Genomic DNA, 15785 nt, shown 5'->3' with positions numbered 1-15785 from the left:
AAGTTTTAAAATGCAACTTAGGGTATAATGCTAGGAAAACAGCATTCTAAGGTAATTGCTCATGAAGTAAAAAGAGAAATAACTTAATGTACGTTTAATAGGTAACAGGGTAGTAAGTTTTGTACATTGCCAAAGTTGTTGAATTTATTCTTTCTAGGTCCGGAAATTGATAGTATTAGGTTCTGAATATTAGCAAAAAGGGTTTTGGGGAATCTTTAATCAAATTGATTAAAAAAGAAAGAAAAGGAAACGGTGGGATAAAGGGATTCAAGAATCTCCATTCTGAAAATTAAGGGAGGAAATGGCGTTTGTAAAATTCGACCAGCCATAAAGTGAAATTGTTTAGCAGAATTTGTCTATGGTAAGTCTCTTGAAATAAGCAAAGTTTGGTGTCTTCAGCTTATGTTTTACAGTATAGCAAAAAATAAAAAAATAAAACAAAAGAAAGAAAAAAAAACTGTTGTTCGAGACATAAAATCGTCAATCTGTACCAAGATTTATTGTTAATGGAAGGCCAAATTGATATATCAATTTTTTTTTTTTGTATGCTTTTTTTTCTCTTTTTCTTTTTACTACTGTCGATGAACTGGGTAAGCTCCATACTTCTATTATGATATTTGATCCAACTTATTGTACAACCATCAACTCGTGCGTTTCAGATTTGAATTGTAGACGGGTGAAGAACAAGAAAATCATGTTTCGGATTTTCCAATTATTTACAATTCATTAAGAAGAAAGTTCAAAGTGTGATGTTTTCTTGGCATTAATTTGATCTTTTCTCCTTTTCTGAAGGAAAAAAAAAAAAAAACTAGCTCATCCACCTACGTTCTTTGTCTGCTTTTGTATTTGGATACTTTTTCAATTTAATTTCATTTTTCTAAAAGAATATATATATTATATGCCGTATCCAGATTAACTGATCATGTAATTGAAGTCAAATATCATGTTTTATTTCAAAGAAGTTACTAGTACAACGGTCTCAACTACGGGGTGCAAAAATCAACAAAACAATAAAAAGTTGGGATAAACAGGCTTAATTTAAAGGCCAGAGAACCATATAAAATGAATTATATCAAAATATAAGCTTATTATTATTCTGCAAATTGCATTGCTTTTTATTAATCAAACATGCCATGAGTTTTAGGCTTGAGATTAGCAATGTTGTAATTGTCCCCTTTCTTTCTTTCTTTCTTTTTTCTTTTTCGGAAACTCTAAGTCTTACAAGAGAGAAGGGGCATGAATTCCACAAATGGTGACCGTTCATCTCCAAATTTAATAATGTGACTTTCTCTTTCCCTCCTCATTTCCCAAGTTGTCTCGCTTTTTCCTTATAAGTCTTGCTTCTTTTGATTTGCTTTCTACGGCAATTACGTGCTAAAATTTGAAATTCAACTTTTGCATACATGTTATGAATTCGACGGTGATAGTGTATACACTGTTAGTTTATATAAGATTTACTCTTCTTTTAATCCTAAAAAAATAAAAGAAATGAAAGAAATACCTCTTTTAATCCTAAACAAATCAGTAAATTTGAAGTTGAGGAGGAGAAATTCCACTCTATGAAAAAATTATGATGAACATTTATGCCAACGTAAAAAAATTTGGGCTAGGTTTTGTGGATTAAATTCTCTTATATGTCTCTTCGGTCCATGAGATATATAGCTTCGATTTTTCAGGTGGGTTGATTAACTTCTTTTGTATTTTGTCTTTTTCCAATCCCAATAAAAATTGTCAGCTATTTGTTCAACATAATGTCCCTCAGCAATTTTCATGATTTTCCTAATGAATTTTGTGATCAAATTCTGGACTTTGCTTTTTCTTCTTTTTCTTTTTCCTTTTTTTTTGGACAGTGAGAGAAAGAGGCTGTGAATACTACCTCAAACTGGAGTCTCAAGAGAAATTTTTTTTTTTTGCTTAGAAAAATCTTTAAATTTGCATCAAGAGATTGACAAGATAGAAGGAGTAAAAAAGATGGATTTGATAATTTTTTTAAATAACTCATGTAGTAATACGGAAAGAAACGGCAAGAAAGCTGAAATTCTAGGGCGCTTTGCATTGAACAAAACGTTACCGTTCGGAGTTGGACAGAGGATTTGATGCATTTGAGACTTCACAGTCAGTAGATTAATGTCCCTAAAAGCTAACTTGGATCGTTGGAACAATTCTCCTGTTTTCACCTGTCCATTTCAAATACGGGGCCTCTCCTGTTCCAGTTCTCTCTAGTAATATAAATTGATACAATTTCCGTATAAACTGGTGTATTTTTTTGTGTAAATATGGCTTATAACTGAATTAGTGTAAAACTCACAATTACACAAAAAATATATATTAATTTACACAATTGGATGGAACCTTACCGAATCCATTTGCTTCCTCCTAATCCGAGTATGAATTTGTAATGTCATCTGAAATTAGGAAATAACTTGCTTTGGATCAGTAGTATACCGCACATCATGTATAATTATCACTTTTGGACGCAAAAATGTTGTCGAAGTTTGTCCTTTTTTTTTTTCCTTAAATAATCAATCACACCATGAATTATTAACTATAGGCAAAACTTTATAGTCACCATTTTAATTAAATACGAATGCATTGTACAATAAGTCGCAATAAATTTTTCTTGTTCCAATTTTGTGTTTACACAGCGAAACAAAAAAAAATAATGACCAATTTCTGGGATGGCGAAACAAAAAATGAGATAGTAGAGTTTTTTTTTTTTTTGGCATTGATGATGGTTTTCGTTATTTTTGTCTCTTATTTGGTTTTCAATTTCTGGGATGGTGATTTGTATTGATTTTTACCATGGCTTTGCGTGTTTGTGATGACAACACCTATTGGTGTTTTAGGCAATACAACGCTATTAGGGGCATTAACTACTTCTCATTCAAGCAAAATATGGCAAATTCAATTGATTGTTATAATCAACTGTAAATTGATAGAATAAGAGCGTAAAATGCTAAATTCACAAGTTACTTTTTGGGATTCTTTTCCCTCTTTGTACTTGTTTCTTCTTCCCCACTTCCCATCCCATAAATCAATTTCATCAATAATATCTTATTTCTTGTTTATCAAGAAAATAAAAATATAAAAACCACTTCTGCTTCATCCTTTTTTCCTTGGGAAAGGGGTAGAGATCTTCCCAATCACGTTGTTGTTAATTAGCTGTGTACCATGATTGATTGCCGCCTTAGTTTCTTTCCCGCTAGGTAAGCCACTTCCTCAACAAAAATGATAGTTATATATAGAAATTACAATAATTTGATTCTCTCAATATTTTCTTGACAGCTCATCCTAAGATTCGGTTCATATTACACATCTACCTATATATATACATATGGATCCTAACCTAAATTTTACCATGCCTCCCTTGTGGTCTCCTCTTTAAGGTTCCTTTCACGAATTTCCTACTGGCTTTTCACCATGGAGTCCTCTGTGATTTTTCCTAAGGTAAATATACTTTTTGAAGCAACTAAAAATTCATTTATTTTTCTTGATTTTCTTTATACTCTAATCCACTGTATGTGGAGAAATGCTCTAACAAAATTGTTTTCTTATTTTTTTTCTTTTGTGTGTTTTGTGTCACTTGATCTCGTGATTAGTGTGCAAAGAAGTGTTTACTCAAAATAATATTGCCATGTGCCTGCGTAAACAAGAAGCCAAAGGTGGAAGAGGAGGAGGAGATTCATGATGGAGGACATCAACAACCACGCAGGGGTGGTGGTGACAGCAATTGGGCACAACAATTGGGGGACAACATATCAACACTTCCGAGGATAAGAAGCATTGAAGTAACTTTTGGGCCGAATCCCGGAGACCCTATGGATGGTTACTATTACAATCATGAATATGGTCGTCCAACTAGAGGTATGCCGCCATTGCCAGAGCTAGTGCCACCGCCACCACATGCACCACTTCTACCACCACGGCCACCACTATCATTGCCACCACGAGGGTTGCTGCCGCCACCACTTGACGATGATTATGGTCCTCCGGGACCATTTATGGGAAGCCGCCACCATGCATATGGATATCCTCATGGAGCGCCTCCACTGGCTTATTATGATGACTACTAAAGACTGATGATGAGGAATTCTAGTTCTTTACCATGGCACAACGTTTTTTTTTATATCTTAATTTGGTTTCGATGATTATGGTTTTTCTTTCTCTCTTTTTTTTTACCTTTATTTTGCCATTTTAGTTGATTTATTTTTTTCGTCGATGAGGTGCCATATATGTTATTCTTTTTCTCGGATGAATGACAATAAGATTGTTATAAACTTTCTTTTGAATAGTACTAGTCCTTTTGTTTGTCTGTTAAGTACAGTAGGATTGATTCAATGCTATTGAAAGGAAAGGAAGAAACATAAATTAAACAAAGGGAAAATGATTAAAAAAAACAGAGGGAAAAAATTACGACAAAAAAATCGAGTATGGCAATTTTTTTTTAAAGGGTTTACGTTCAGAAAAGCTTGACTTATTAAAGTGCGAATATAGGGTTTACTGATTACCTTCTTCCTAAAAATTTCGCCTTAAAAAGGAAAAAAAAAAAACCTTTTTCCTAGAACTTAGGAAAACAGCATTCTAAAGTAACTGCTCATGATGAAAAAATGAGAAACTTAATTATTTGATTAGGAATACAGTACTATTGGTAATTAATGAGTTAAATAAGTAAACTTTTCGTAGTTTTGGTACATTAACAAAGTTGTGGAACTTACTCTTTCTTAGGTTTTGAAATTGATAAGTTATTTTGGATTAGGAAACAAGGTTTCAACAAATCTTTAATCAAACTGATCATTAAAAGAGAAAATGAAAGGAAGCGACGGGACATAAAAGCATTCAAGGAATCAAGAGTACAGGAAAGCTGCTAATGTTATTCCATTCTGAAAATTAAGGTAGTTCATGGTTTTTCAACAATTCGAGCTATAAAGTGAATTTGGTTACCAGAATTTGTACATGTCGAAGTAGTTAAATCTTGAAATAAGTAAACTAAAGTTTGGCTATCCTCACATGATGCTTTGGTGTATACCAAAAAAAAAAAAATGCAATTTTGGTATCCAAAGTTTGACTTTCTTTATTAAATCATATTTCGGATGAGTCCTTTGCAGAAAATTTTCCCTGAATTGGAATTAGCTACTTTTTACTTAATTAGCGTAATTTCCAAGAGAAGTTGCAAGTGCACTCTTCATTCATTTGTTTGATGTCCTTTTCTCTTGCAGAATTTTTGATAATATCGAAATATTAATATACTAAAAAGACCAATAATCTTATAGAAAAAGATGAATTTGGGGAAAAGAAAGCTTAATTGTTACAAATATTTATGGACAAATTTAGAGAGCGCCAATGCCCTTGAGGCCAAGTACAACTCCAACCCCAATAATGTGACCAACAGACCCACAGGCCAAGGTATCTGCAAGGGTGAAACCAGCAGGATCACCAGTTTGTAGGCCTGAGTCCCTTATCTCAAGCTTTAGTCCTGCAGTGGACTTCCTGTTTGCTGATGGAGCCAAACCAAATCTACCAGCAAAGAGCATCAAGGTTGTAGAAACCACCATAATCTGGCAAAAAAAAAAAAAAAAACTATGTTGGCTAAAATATTTGGCCCATAAATCATTTTGCAGCTTATTAGTTGCAATTAGCTAAATTTGAGACCGCAAAAATTAGAAGTTCTGAGTTCTAATCTCTTTGTTCCCTTATCGCTTCTTAAATCTCACTCATCTGCTAGGAAAAAATTTTTTTTTAAAAAAACTTATTAGTTGCAATTAGCAAAGTGCATACCAAATTTGTGGGTGAGCCAATGTAGCCACAGCGAGCTCCTAAAGCTCCCTGTCCTTTACTTTTCATCGGCTGAACAGCCACCTGCATATGGAAACAAACTTTTTATGTGGTTGTGCTCTTGATTATTCTTTTGTAATTTGCCTAATTATTTGGACTTGTCAATCTTGATCTTTCAATTTGGGAAGGGTTAAAAGTTCTTTAGCTCATCTAAGGACTTTATGTAGTAAAGAATTCAAGGGTGTGTTTGTAAAAAGTTGAGCTTCACAATAAATTTTTTAGATTGCATTTTTGGGAAGTTTTTTGGAGAAAATTACTTAGCACCTTTTTAGCACTTTTTTAGGATGTGTTGTATGTGAAGTAAAAAAAAGTGATTGAAAATTGTATATAAGAAATACTCACAGAAAACATAAAAATTTTCTCCAAAAAATCACAACCAAACAATTTTCTTGCAATGATTTTTGTAAGGTCAATATACGAGGTGATGCAACCTAGACAAGGAAAACAAACTATTCTAATTTTTTTTTTCCTTTTACATCATTCAAATAGAGGATACAACTTCTAATTGTCATCCTAACCACCAGAATGACAACAAAATTTTGTTAATACAAATGGACAGTAAATTTTACATTAAGGATTTTTTATGGTAGTCCCTTTTTTTCTTTTTCTGGTTAACGATCTCTGAATCTTGTATCGAGTATAAAAGAAAAAAAACAAAAAAGGTTTCTTTATGCGCTGAGTAACTTGTACTGATCAAACTTGTTTCAACTTTTTTCATGTTTTTACAACATCCTATATTCAACATTAACAATTGAAATGCTAATTTAATTGAGTTTTAACGAAATCATGATCCACAATTATACCTAAAAGAGTAATTAATCACAAAAAAAAAAAAAACAAAGATACAACTACTGACCAGGCTTCGCACGGGAGAAAAAGTTGCTGTTTTGGGCCGAAGGCCATTGAATTGGGGAAGAGAAGTCATTACAGCAGAAGCCATTGGCGTAGAATTGTGAGGCAGAACTGATCAAACAAGAAGGGGAAAAGTTGCTCCTTCTGGCCGATATCCTAACCATTTTGACCATGAAAAAGTAATATAAATTTGATAGACTAAAATTTGGAGTCTTGCCTCATAGCCACAAGAATCTTTTGTGGACTCAGGATGGTGTTGTTGGATACACCGAGATGCTTGTTGCTGATTTGGCAGCTTTTGATTGGGTGGCTTCAAATGGATAAGGATTTATGTGCAATGAATATGTAGATGAACTCATTGTAGTTGATTTGGGCTGATAATGTGTGGGAAATTGTTGAAATACTATAGTCCTGTCCTTTTCTGCAGCTAAAGTATTGCCATCATTTATTTGACTGCATTTTTGTGTCAAATTTTAGGGATAATTTCATGAACCTTTCCTGAGATTTTTCACAATTTTACAAAAATACCTTCTCATATTTGTAATTACACTTCATGGAATATCACACCTCAGATGTAGTAGATAATTGAGATTCCTACGAATTTCATGCAGCGCTTTGTGTAATTACGGATATAAGAAAGTATTCTTATAAAATTGTCATAAAACTTTAGAGGAGGTTTTTGAAATTATTCCCAAATTTTATTATCTTGTGAGTGGTATGATAATGGGTAGGCCTATACTACGGTATATTCTAGTATAGCCGAACTATCATTTTTTTTGCCTTAAATTTAGATTTGTTAACAGAGCAGGCATTATAGACTTTTTGGGTTACCATTTATTGATTATTATAATGTCCCTCCAAGGTAGCCGACCTGGTGGTGTAGTCCCTAGTTAGGGCATCCACCAGTGTTCGACCCTTGTAACAAAAATGGGGAATAACTCAACAACCCAAATAAGAGTTGGGGCGTGCAGTGGGACTAGATCCTTTTTTTTTGACAAAAAAAAAATTATTGATTATTATAATGATTCTAAGGTAATATGTGCTATAAGAAATTACCAAAGCATGGTTAATATTATTGCTGATGGCTCTCTTCTCACACCAGTTTCTATGAACCACAACAGTAAAAGCCCACATTTTGTTGACTCTAAAATTTTTATATCATAATAGATGACTATTTTCCTAAACTAAAAAGTTTCTGTTCAGATTTAGTCTGTTTTGACAATAGTACATAGCCTGCAATTGTAAAGGAAAAGCAGCATAATATTTTGACGCTTTTTGCTGGAAAATGTTAAATTAGTTAATATGAAAGTCATCTTTTCTACAAATTGATTTAACTGAACCTATTTTTTTTTTTTTCACACATCAGCCAATTGTGAAACCAAAACCAAAAAAAAAACCATGAAATAATTAAGACTTATATCTTATATGACATTTTGGGTTTCTCTATAATTTTTTATTTTTTTTGGTAAGTGAGAGAATTTAAATTCGAGACTTTTTACTTATAACTCCTTCTATCTTATCACACAATCCAACCCTTTGGGTTCAAATGCAACTTGCAGATGAAACATCCAATCCCTAATAAGGACACTTTTCGAGTAGTCCAATAAAAAATGTGATTATCCCTAAAGCACATAAATATGTAAAAAGGATGGTTCTCTCAAGGAATAATTCTACTGAAATTAGTATATTTGGTGGTTGAAAGGGTCTATCGATGTAATATTAATTACAGGACCTCTCGTATCATTAATTTATAAGTTTAGGAGTACTTAAACTAACATTTAATAGGGAGGGGTAGGATGTAAAAAAAAAAATTGAACAAGATGCATTGCAACCTATCATATTTACAATTTATGCTTTTAAAATTTACCATGATTTGAGCCATTTAAAGAATCGTTTTCACGTTTATACACATTTGAATAGTCTTCGACAGCAGATTTCATCCCAGTCGACCTTGGATGACCACATTTGGTCACCGTTTCTATTTTCTCATAGAGGACTCAGCCCCCTAGCAAGCATCATAAAAAGTAAAGTTTGGATTGTAATTTTCTGAAATTTTTGTAGAAATTGTACTTTAGTGATTTGATATATGTGAGATAAAAAAGTGATTGAAATAGATGTTTACAAAAATGTAGAGATTTTTTGGCAACCCTTTCCGAACAAGGCCTACTCTCCAAAACAACAGCATATATTAGAGATTACGATCATTTTGTTATGGTCTTGCTTTGCTAACCTTAGACACAAAGCATAGCTCCAAATAAATAAATAAAAACATGGGAGAAATAGAGAGAGAGATAAAGCAGAGTATGAACAAGTCAATTAAATACAACATCAATATTCTTTCAATTCATCTCTGTATCTGTAAAGTGTATGGATAATTACATATCAAAAAATCTATTTGGTGATGCAAATAAAGTCATCGCGTTTTATTAAAGCATTGATAAATTACATATTCTTCTTTCTTTTTAAGAGAAAGGATTCATGCATTTTTTTTTAAAAAGGATTCATACATCACTAAGCCAAGAATTTTACGTTAGTATAATTGATAAGCTAGACTTGGTTTCAGTCTGATTAAGTTTCAAAACATGGAATTGGATGATTAGTACAGTTGTGTCAATGACTTTTTAACTAGTACTACAATCGAAGAAAGAAAAAAGAAATGAAAAACTGCATCGTAGTGGGGAGGAGAGAGTATAGAAATGTGGGGCGATTTCAAATTAAAACAATTGGCCATGGTCAAATAGTTTAACAGACACTTAAACTTAAAATATGGCTATTTGTCACCAAATAACAGAGAAAGAAAAAAGAAAAAGGACAGGAATATCTGGATCACTACTCGTTAATTGTAATTTCTAGGAGATGGACAGGAATATCTGGATCACTACTCGTTAATTGCAATTTCTAGGAGATGGAAGCTTCCATCAAGTCAAATGTGTTGTAATTTCTAGGAGATGGAAGCTTCCATCACATGCAGCAGTGAAAAAGCAGAAAAAATATTGTCATTTGGAGTTTGTGGAGTGTGGACTTAATAGTTCCTCCAGTGGAAATAAGGAATCGGGCCGCTGTCATTGTAGTTTCGCAAGATTCAATCCGATTGTTGTACTTATTAAATTATAAAATCACATTATATTGCTATACTCATGAAAATATAAAGTACATGAAACTATTGCATATATATTCAATATAACATTATGATTTAGTTGTATACTAAATATTTAAATGTGTATGATAATCAGACCAAATTGCACAAGACACAGGAGCACCGGCACCCAATCCGTTGGAATAATACCACCTATTCCATTAACTAGGACTCCTTGATTTTTTCTACGGATAATTTCAGAAAACTCAGGAGAGGTTTCTGACAAATTCACTCGCCTCGCCTAAAGTTTGTAAAACTACACAAACTTCCCTTAAAATTAAGGTTTTGATAACAAAGTTCATCCAATTAGAAAAAGTACTTTAAGCAAATAAATGAAATTTTTATTTCATAAATACCTCTTATGCATGTATATAAGTAATATTAGTCAAAGAATAAAAATAATTAAAAGTTAGAAATAATTAATACATACATTTAACCACTCAAAAAGTTCATATTTAATAAATTAGACAATATAAATAAGCAACAAAACTACATTAATGATTACAAGATTCAGCAAAACAGACTAGTCATTTCTTTTAATATAATATTTACTATGATTCTTGTGATTTTGAATACAGCCTATTCCATTGACTATGACTCCTTGATCATTTCTAGTGCGATACCTCTCCGAGTTACAGATGGACGTTGAGTAGTAGTCATTTGTCCTGGTCTATATACTTTATAAATACCACAGGGTTCTGAAGTCTTCTAAGCACCATATCCTTCGTGTCCGTGCAAACAAAATACATCCAATCTCTTGAGTTTGCTCTATAGCACTTCTCTAAATCACTCACTGAAATGGCTGAGAACAGCAGCAGGAGGGAACAACCACAAAGTATATCCATTGCCTCAAAGCTACAACAGTAACACAGCTAATTATAACGTCAAGCGTGATGAAGAGTTTGCCACCTCAAATATGGATTCTGATGAGCTTCGGCGCAAGAAGCGCATCAAGTACTTGGCCTATTTTGCTGCCTTTGTTGTTCTTCAAACTGGGACTATGGTCCTCTTTTAACTAAGTGTGATGAAGGTAAAGACGCCCAACTTTTGTTGTAAATGAAGGAGTATTTCAAAAGATTGTGTCCCACGTTGGAAAATTAAAGAGACTTTTTATCATTTTATAATGCTTAGTTTTTTATTGGGTTTGTGTTGGATTGGTAATTAGTGTGGGCTCACACGCATGAGAGGGAAGTTGAGTTGGACCGTTTCAGTACAAACTGATGAATTTACACCCTCTCTGTGCGTGGGTTAAGCACGAAAACCTTCCTGGCAGCTCTCTTCTTCTTCTTTTTTCCACTCTCTGCTGGATTTACACAACATTTGCTAGTTCTGATCCTTCTTGTTTATAACAAGAAAAAGGCTTGTTTAATTTTGGGGAAACATTTCAACTTCCTGAAAAATTTTCTTAGGACAATACTATTAAGCATGACTCAAGTCCTTGCAAGTTGGAACAGCCCCAAACCCCTCCTTCAATTTGCGGATGGATGCTGAATTGGGAGTCAAGAATGCTAATTTTGGAAACTACAAGTTCCAGTTTCGTGATGCACCTGTTGGTGAGGCCTTTGTTCGCAAAACAAAAGCTTGATGGTTATCAACCAAGAAATTGGAGATTGAGGTTGACCTGTCATCAAACGGTTTGCCCACCAATTCTCAGCTTGTCTACGATCTCAACTCTGAGGTCTTGAAATTGAAGAGCCGATCCAGATTGAACGGAAAGGTGGAGCTGAAGTTTATCTTCAAGAAGAAGAAATCGACTAGCATGGATTGATCGGACCAGGGGCATGACTCAACTCTGCAACCGTTCCTGAAGGTTATGTGCATTTTACACACAGCGTAATTTTAGAACAAAATTTTGCGAGTCTCACACATATTGTTAAAAATGAGGTACAAAAAGTGATTTGGACCATACAAATTTTTTGAAACAAATCTTGGCCGTGAACTGCTCAAGACGGTCCTTCTGATGACCGTCCTACCCGTATCCGGATTGCACCATCACGATTGGAGTGATAGACAAAGCCGTTCAACATATTAAATGCAAATGACAATTGAATATCCATGGATGCGCCACATCATTTGCCATCTAGTGTTGGTTCTTTAATTATGTATGTGTCCTTGTGGAATTCTTGATTGTTTTTCTCTGGCTGATTGAAGAGCTCTTCTCCTACTGTTTCCCATGTAATTTTTTCAATAATTACGTTTTCTAACTTTTTTTTGTGTTTCTTGATTTTCTCCTAATGCCTATATAATGTTTCTTGATTTTTTTTAATATTCCTTGATTATTTCATGTTTGTTTTTTCTTACTTTGCATTGACCGTATTGATTTGTGGGGCAAAAATTTCTCTACTCATTCTACTACTTTGTTTGTTTTGGGTAATATTATGGTAATTGCACCTTTGGATCTTTTTTTTTTTTTTTTTGAACACAGTATGTATGTGAGTCTTGGACTCATGGTGAATGAACAATGTTTATAGAAGGTTTTTTGTTTTTTGAAATAAATGTTTATAGAAGGATACTTTGACATCATTTTATATACATAGTGCCATTTTTTAGGTTTATCGACAAATATTAATAATTAAACTTTGACACCATTTGGCCTTTGTAAGTTGCATGCCGGACATTTACTAATACACTTTTGATCTAACGCTGTCAAAATTTAGATATTTTAATCCATTTAGCTAACATGCTTGCAATATTTTTAAACCCCAAGTATTAAGTGAATTGGATGAGTTTTCGTTTAATGATTCGAATTGGTCCAATCAATTTAGATGTTTTTTATTTTTTTAAGTACTATATAAATTGGATGACTTTAAAATTTAAAAAATATGTAGTATGCACCAGTTGAAAAGTCTAATTTTTATGATTTTGACTGATTCAATGGATTCTTCGATTGCATTTTTCTAGTTTAATTAATTATATGAGTTTGATAAATTGGATTAATGTCTTGGTCAATTCACTGTTCAATTGGTCAAACCAGCTTGTCCAATCGAGTTTTTCAAAGTACTGCATTTTTTCACTACATCTTTGTTAATGCAATACAACATATTAGGAACTTTTTTTTCCTTTTAGTATGTAAAAAATGTCATGCTATATTAATCTATTGAAATAATATTTTCTATAAATTTACCACCAGTAATGAACTGTTTGCCAAATTCAAAAGAAAAATATTTATTTGGCAGTTATGTCTTTTTTTTTTGTCTTCTAATGGAAGGCGAAGTGCAAATTCTGTTCTTATTTACTCCCTCCATCCCAATTATTTAGTCATGTTTCGAGAATTCAACTTTTTAAAAATAGTGATTTGATTGTGATATTTATACTTCTCTTTCCAATTTTATTCTCACAAATACAAATTTTAAATTTGAATTGTAACGTGCATATGATTAGAAAGAAAAATTATATTTAAAAAAAATTAAAAGATGTTTTGATTTTTTTTACATGAAAAAATGTTCTAAAGGTCTGAAATTTGCGTATCGCTTTTTTGAAAGTTGAAAACTTACAAGTGTTGACTGAATTTTGCTTTGCAAGAAATAGAAAAGAGAGAAAAGTTAGTAATCGATTGTTGACTGATGGCTGTTTAGTAAAGGGTGGGTCAACGTAGGGAGGCTAAAATGTCAGGTCGTCAGCCCACAACAGACGAACAGCTTGCGTCACAAGCGTGTAATATATTTGTTGCAAAAGGTTCACCTAACACTACTAGAACAACCAACTACCATGGGAGTAGTTGCGATTATGAAAAGCCTTAATAGGAGCCAGCACACCTATTTGTAAAATTAAAAAAAAAAACCATTTCCTTCTACCCATGTACAAATACAGTGTAAAATAAGTAGTAATAAGTCATATAGAATCACTAGATTCACGTTAAAGGAAAATCCCTAGATGATATATTTTATTAAAACTTTTTTACTGACAGAGGGATCAAATGGTATAATATAGTTCATTTGTTGGAAGATTGGAGGATTAAAAGTATGACTCTTGCTCTCCAATTGGCTGTTTTTGCACTAATTGCTACCTCATCAATCTAAGGCTTTCCTTGGGTGCAGGTCAAGGGATTCGATCCCTTGACTTACATTCATCTCCAAGATTTTTTTGAAAGTTTTATCAGCGGGTGCAAAGACACCCGTTTAGTCCGATTGTGGTTCAATCTCTTTTGCTCTTGACCTATTTGGACCCATCCCCTCCCCCTTAGTATGGAGTAGGAGTTGCACCCGTTAGTCCGGTTGTAGTTCAATCTATTCTGGATTCTCCCTTCGTTTAGTCCAGTTGTGGTTCAATCTCTTCTGGGTTCTCCTTTGACCCATTTGGGCCCACCAACTCCCTCTTAGTATAGAGTAGGAATAGGAGTAGAATAGGAAAGTTATCCGGTTGTGGTTCAATCTCTTCTAGGTTCTCCCTTGGCCTATTTGGACACACCCTCTTCCCCTTAATATAGAGTAGGAGTTGCACCCATTTAGTCCGGTTGTAATTCAATCTTTTTTGGGTTCTCCTTTGACCCATTTGGGCCCACCCCCTCCCTTTTGGTATAGAGTAGAAGTAGAAGTAGAAGTAAAATAAGAAAGCTATTGTGTCGAAAAAAAAAAGACCACTAAAACAACCACCTTTAGAGTAGTTGACCACTACATATCTTTGTGGGGTGGGAGGTCAAGAGTTCAAATCTTATCTCCCATCAAATGAGTGCTTTTTGCACCCATATGGTTCAATGGTCCCCGTCGATTTTCTGTAACCCTGTTGGATCACCCCTTTAGTATAGGTTAAAGTAGGAGTAGAATAAATATAGATGGTGACAATAGACCAAAAAAAATTGGATCACGCCTTTAGTATAGATTAGAGTAAGAGTAGGAGTAAATATAGATAATGATAATAAACGAAAAAAAAATTGACCACTAGAACTGTCAAGGAGACCAGGCCAATCCAAGCCCGACCTATTTGACCCCAAATCACCCCTCCCTTTAGTATAGGTTAGAGTAGAAATAGAAATAAGTATAGACCAAAAAAAAAAAATAACCACTAGAACTGTCAAGGAGACCAGGCTAATCCGAGCCGACCTACTTGACCCCGAAAAAAGTTCACCGAATTGTATGTTTAATTGGACCAGACAATATTAAACTCAAATTAAATATGAAATATTACTAATTTATGTATAAATTTAAAATAATTCATAATTATTAAACAAATATTTATATATTTATATATTTAATTGTGAGTTTGGATTGAGTCTAATTTTAGTTGAAACACATATAAAAGTGTGAGTCAAGTTTAAGTCTTCTAATCTAGACTAAAGCCCAGAAGTTCGAAAGCTTTATTTATTTTGTGGGTCGAGTTTAAACTTGTCAAACTTGACTCACGGAGCATGATCAATAGCCCTATTGATCGGACCAAAATAAAACACTGTTTGATGAGTTCATATTCTTCTCCATTTCACAATTCATAGGCACGCAACTATATTACAAAGAATAAAATTATAGGTATAGTTAGATTTGCATCTTTAATTTTGAGGGTGAAACAGGGAAACATTCACCTATTTTGTATATTGAAGAAGCGTTGAGCTTCCCCGGACCGAGCTGACCTGATGAGCTCGGCGTGCCGATGATGAGAACGTGTCCCAGCCCTGCAAAACAAATAAGAAAGAGTCTCTAGGGGGACTAGCAGGGGAGCCCCGAGGTTGTCCCCGAGGGCACTCCGAAGGTCAAGTTAGTTTTCCGATGAGTAGAGTTCCCTGGGAGTAAAACTGTTGGGAGAGTGTGGCCAATAGTTAGCGTACCTTACGTAGTTGGTGTGCGTTACCATTTATACCTGCCTGAAAGTCCGACTTCCGTACGTTTCGGGACCTGCCCGGGATAGTCTCAATCCCGTGCTGAGGGGGATTCTCTCCGCCCACCGCGGGATTGTTCTCCGAACTCCCAGGGAGCCCTAGCAGCGGCGTGTCCCCAGATGGTCCCCATGGGCCTGGGGTCAGAGCCCAACTCTGGCC

At 34.0% G+C, this 15785-nt stretch overlaps 1 protein-coding gene across 1 annotated transcript; it reads right to left on the bottom strand.

The window, feature by feature from the left end:
• Window positions 1–5244: 5244 nt before the first annotated feature.
• On the bottom strand, window positions 5245–6854 carry LOC113710419 (photosystem I reaction center subunit psaK, chloroplastic). Its single transcript, XM_027233415.2, has 3 exons — window positions 6689–6854; window positions 5776–5856; window positions 5245–5555 (listed from the first exon to the last, which is right to left on the bottom strand). The coding sequence occupies exons 1-3, from the start codon at window positions 6770–6772 to the stop codon at window positions 5328–5330; spliced, it is 393 nt and encodes a 130-aa protein (XP_027089216.1). The 5' UTR covers window positions 6773–6854; the 3' UTR covers window positions 5245–5327.
• Between the last annotated feature and the right edge of the window lie 8931 nt (window positions 6855–15785).

This window comes from Coffea arabica, chromosome 9e, assembly GCF_036785885.1.
Source record: "Coffea arabica cultivar ET-39 chromosome 9e, Coffea Arabica ET-39 HiFi, whole genome shotgun sequence".
In the NCBI taxonomy this organism is placed as follows: Eukaryota; Viridiplantae; Streptophyta; class Magnoliopsida; order Gentianales; family Rubiaceae; genus Coffea; species Coffea arabica.
The sequence above is the reverse complement of the archived record's forward strand: the minus strand, read 5'-3'. Positions and strand labels throughout refer to the sequence as shown.